General features: G+C 43.9%; 1 protein-coding gene and 1 pseudogene across 2 annotated transcripts; both read left to right on the plus strand.

Moving 5' to 3' along the window:
* Nucleotides 1-2,052: 2,052 nt before the first annotated feature.
* LOC308429565 (large ribosomal subunit protein eL29-like) lies at nucleotides 2,053-2,588 on the plus strand (the record flags this gene model as incomplete). The annotated part of the gene is made up of 1 exon (XM_080928469.1): nucleotides 2,053-2,588. The coding sequence occupies exon 1, from the start codon at nucleotides 2,118-2,120 to the stop codon at nucleotides 2,586-2,588; it is 471 nt and encodes a 156-aa protein (XP_080784595.1). The 5' UTR covers nucleotides 2,053-2,117.
* An 818-nt stretch (nucleotides 2,589-3,406) lies between these two features.
* On the plus strand, nucleotides 3,407-4,714 carry LOC308429658 (syndecan-4-like; annotated as a pseudogene). The gene is made up of 2 exons: nucleotides 3,407-3,437; nucleotides 4,178-4,714. The product of its transcript is annotated as a syndecan-4-like (transcript).
* The last annotated feature ends 210 nt before the right edge of the window (nucleotides 4,715-4,924 follow it).

Genomic DNA, 4,924 nt, shown 5'->3' on the forward strand with positions numbered 1-4,924 from the left:
GTTACCAGTCTGCACAGCCTCTAGTATCATGCTGGAGTCCTGAAGGGACGGATTTTGGGCGATTCAGTAAATTATTGAGATAGAAGAAGCTTCATGGTCAAAGACCCCCCCAGTCTGATACCGGGACAATCCCTGGCCCTGGTCAGGTGTTTCTATAACAGGACTCACCCTTTCTAGCTCCCAGCACTCTCCATGTCCTTTCACTTCACAAGTTGCAGTGTGGCTGGGCATCCTGAAGCAAGCTTTTACCTTAGTCTCTGTGATGGTTTGTATATGCTCACCCAGAGAGCGGCAGGATTAGAAGGTGTGGTCCTGTTGAAGTAGGTGTGTCACTGCAGCATGGGCTTGAGACCCTCATCCTAAGAGAGGGCCAGGTGACCACCATCAGGACTCAGGACCTGCCCGCAGATGGCTGAGCTCCCAGAACAGCCTCACAAGCACTTTCTCACCTGAGCCCATGGTGAGCATGCCACACACCCCCACTGGATATCAGGGAAGGGGAATCTGGGAACTCTCTGAGCACAGATAGTGTGGTACTCTCTGGGAACAGGTTCATTCCACCCTAGAGAAAGGGCCTTGCCTTCAGGACTCAAGAACTCTCTGCAGATGGCTGAGCTCCCAGAACAGCCTCACAAGAGATTTCCCATCTGAGCCCACGGAGAGAGAACTGACTCACTGCCATCAGAACTAACAGTCTGCCCACAAGAGCCAAACACCCAGGAGCAATCTCCCTCCTGAGACCATAGCCCCTCAGATCCACAAGAGAGACAAGCTGCAATCAGAGAAAAGATCACCTATCATCACAGATAACAAGATGGCAAGAGGAAAGCCAAAGAACCTAAGCAATGGAAACCAAGACAACCTGGCAACATCAGAATCCAGTTCTCCCACCACCACAAGTAGTGGATTTCCCAACACATCAGAAAAAATATTTAGACTTAAAATCATACTTCACGATGATGATGGAGATCTTCAAGAAGCACATGAATAATTACATCTCCCTTAAACAATTAGAGGAGAAACAGAAGAACACATATAAACAAGTAAAAACCCTTAAAGAAGAAACACAAAAATGACCCAAAGAACTACAGGAAAACACAACCAAACAGGTGAAGGAATTTAAAACAGAAATAGAAACAATAAAGAAATCGCAAAAAGAGACAACCCTGGAGATAGAAAACCTAAGAAAGAAATCAGGAGTCATAAATGCAAGCATCAGCAACAGACTACAAGAGATGGAAGAGAGGATTTCAGGGACAGAAGACAACATAGAAAACATTGACACAACAGTCAGGGGAAATGCAAAAATCAAAAGGCTCCTAACCAAAAACGTACAGGAGATCCATGACACAGTGAGAAGACCAAACCTAAGGATAATAGGGAAAGAAGAGGGTGAAGACTCCCAACTAAAAGGCACAGTAAATATCTTCAACAAAATCATAGAAGAGAACTTGCATACTCTTGAGAACAAGATGACCATGAACATACAAGAAGCCTACAGAACTCCAAATAGACTGGACCAGAAAAGAAACTGCTCCCCACACATAATAGTCAAAACACCGAATGTTCAAAACAAAAAAAATACTAAAATCAATGGAAAAAGGACACGTAATATATAAAGGCAGACCAGTCATAATTACACCAGACTTCTCAACAGAGACTATGAAAGCAAGGAGATCCTAAACAGATATCATACAGACCCTAAGAGAACACAAATGCCCGCCCAGGTTACTGTATCTAGCAAAACTCTCAATTACCATAGATGGAGACATCAAGATATTCCAGGACAAAACCAAATTTACACAATATCTGATCACAAATCCAGCACTATGAAGAATAATACATGAAAAACTCTTATCACAAAGAGGGAAACTTTACCCTAGGAAGATCAAGAAACTAATCTTCTTGCAACAAACACCAAAGAAGAAAAACACACAAATATAATTCTACCTCTAACAACAAAAAATAGAAGGAAACAACAATCACTATTCCTTAATATCTCTTAACATCAATGGTCTCAATTTCTCAATAAAAAGACATGGACCGGCTGCACTGCGGGTCTTTCTCTTTCTCTTCCGGTCCCAGGCGCTGCGGGAGCCGCGGGTTACCGTGCAGACATGGCCAAGTCCAAGAACCACACCACCCACAACCAGTCCCGCAAATGGCACAGGAATGGCATCAAGAAATCCCGGTCACAAAGATACGAATCTCTTAAGGGGGTTGATCCCAAGTTCCTGAGGAACATGCGTTTTGCCAAGAAGCACAACAAGAAAGGTCTGAAGAAGATGCAGGCCAACAATGCAAAGGCAGTGAGTGCACGCGCAGAGGCCATCAAGGCCCTTGTGAAGCCTGAGGTCATCAAGCCCAAGATGCCAAAGGGCCCCAGCCAAAAACTCAGCCGTCTGGCTTTCATCGCTCACCCCAAGCTTGGGAAGAGGATTCAAAGCTACATGGCCAAGGGTCGTAGGCTCTGCCAACCAAAGCCCAAGGTTCAAACCAAGGCAGAGGTCAAAGCTCCAGCTAAGGCCCAGGCTTCGGCTCCAGCTCAGGCTCCCAAAGGTGCCCAGGCCCCTGTGAAGGCTCCATAGAAAAGATTCCTACCAATGTGAAGACAGACGGAAAGACTGCCATGACACACCCACCTACACACTATTGCAGATGACCAGTGTCCTATGCTGTTTTTACAAATAAACTTGAAACAAAAAAAAAAAAAAAAAGACATGGACCATCAGACTGGATACATAAACAGAATTGAGCATTTTGTTCTATACAGGAAACTCAACAACAAAGACAGGCACTACCTCAGAGTAGAAGGTTGGGAGAAAAAATTTTCCAAGCAAATGGTCCCAAGAAACAAGCGAAATTAGCCATTCTAATATCAAATAAAATAGATTTTTCAAACAAAGGTTATCAAAAATGACAAGGAAGGACACTTTACTCATCAAAGGAAAAATCTACCAAGATGAACTCTCAATCCTGAATATATATGCTCCAAAAACAAGTGCACCCACATATAATAAAAGAAACTTTACTAAAGCTCAAACCTTATATTGCAACACACACAATAATAGAGGGTCTTCAACACACCACTCTCAACAATGGATAGATCATGGAAGCAGAAACATTAAAACTAGCAGAGATTATGAACCAAATGGATTTAACAGACATCTATAGAATATTTCATCCTAAAACAAAATAATATACCTTCTTCACAGAACCTCATGGCACCTTCTCCAATATTTACCATATACAAGAACATTGAAAAATCCCATGCATCCTATCAGATCACCACAGACTAAGGCTGGTCTTCAATAACAACAAAAAGCCCACATACATATGGAAGCTTAACAATGATAGTTTGGTCAAGAAAGAAAGAAATTAAAGACTTTTTTAGAATTTAATGAAAATGAATGCACAACATACCCAAACTTCTGAATGCAATGATAGCCATGCTAAGAGGAAAACTTACAGCTCTGAGCACTGCCAAAAAGAAACTGGAGATAGCATTAACTAACACCTTGACAGCACACCTGAAAGCTCTAGAACAAAAAGAAGCAGATACATCCAAGAGGTGTAGATGGCAGGAAATAATCAATCTCAGAGCTGAAATCTACCAAATAGAAACAAAAAGAACTATACAAAGAATCAACAAAACCAGCAGCTGGTTCTTTGAGAAAATGAACAAGATGAATAAACCCTTAGCCAGACTAGCTAGAGGGTGCAGAGAGAGTATCCAAATTAACAAAATCAGAAATGAAAGGGGAGAGATAACAAAAACTGGGGAAACTTTTAAAAAACCATCAGATCCTGCTACAAAAGCCTATGCTTAATAAAACTATAACATTTGGACAATTTTCTAGAAAGATACCAGGTACCAAAGTTAAATAAATACCAGAAAGACCATCTAAACAACCCCATAACCCCTAAAGAAATAGAAGCAGTCATCAAAAGCCTCCCAACCGATTGATTTCCCTGCCCTGGGGGAGAGAGGGATGCCTTCCTGACTTCCTCCCAGCTCCCTTCCCAAAATCTAGTTTCCCGAGCAAGGTGTTGGGTAGAGGGCACAGTCTGCTCTTGCCTCCTGTCCTCGGAAGCCTGTGAGAGAGAGTGGAGGAGGAAGCCTGTTCCCCCTAAGCTGCTCTCCTGACCTCTCCTGTCACTCAGTCTTGAGTCTTAGGGATTCGAGAGACCGAGGTCATAGACCCCCAGGACTTCCAGGAAGGCAGATACTTCTTTGGAGCTCTCCCGGGTGATGAAGATGCTGGGGGCCTTGAGCAGGATTCAGATGACTTTGAGCTGTCGGGTTCAGGAGATCTGGATGACACAGAGGAAACCAGGACTTTTCCCGAAGTGATTCAGCCCTTGGTGCCACTAAGTAACCACATCCCCGAGAATGGACAGCCTGACATCCATGTCCCCTCAGAGACCAAGGAACTGGAAGAGAATGAGGTTATTCCCCAAAAGGGTCCCCTCTGACTCCAGGAATGACGTATCCAACAAAGTGTCCATGTCCAGCACTGCCCAGGGCAGCAACATTTTTGAGAGAACTGAGGTCTTGGCAGCTCTGATTGTGGGTGGTGTGGTAGGCATCCTCTTCGCTGTTTTCCTGATCCTGCTGCTGGTGTATCACATGAAGAAGAGGGATGAAGGCAGTTATGACTTGGGCAAGAAACCCATCTACAAAAAAGCCCCCACCAACGAGTTCTACGCATGAGGCTTCTTCCTGTGAGTGCTGCTTGGACTTAATTGGGGAGGAGTCGGATTGTGGACGGTGGACATTGGCAGAGAGAGGGCACCTTAATACTGACTTGTCAGTAGCTTCATCTCTGGTCACCTTTCTGGTGTCAGAAGGGATATGATCTTCTGCTGTGCTGCCTCAGGGAGAGAGAGAGAATATGAGAATATGAATGAGAATGAGAATGTG

This window comes from Micromys minutus (assembly GCF_963924665.1).
Source record: "Micromys minutus genome assembly, chromosome: 14".
NCBI classification, from domain to species: domain Eukaryota; kingdom Metazoa; phylum Chordata; class Mammalia; order Rodentia; family Muridae; genus Micromys; species Micromys minutus.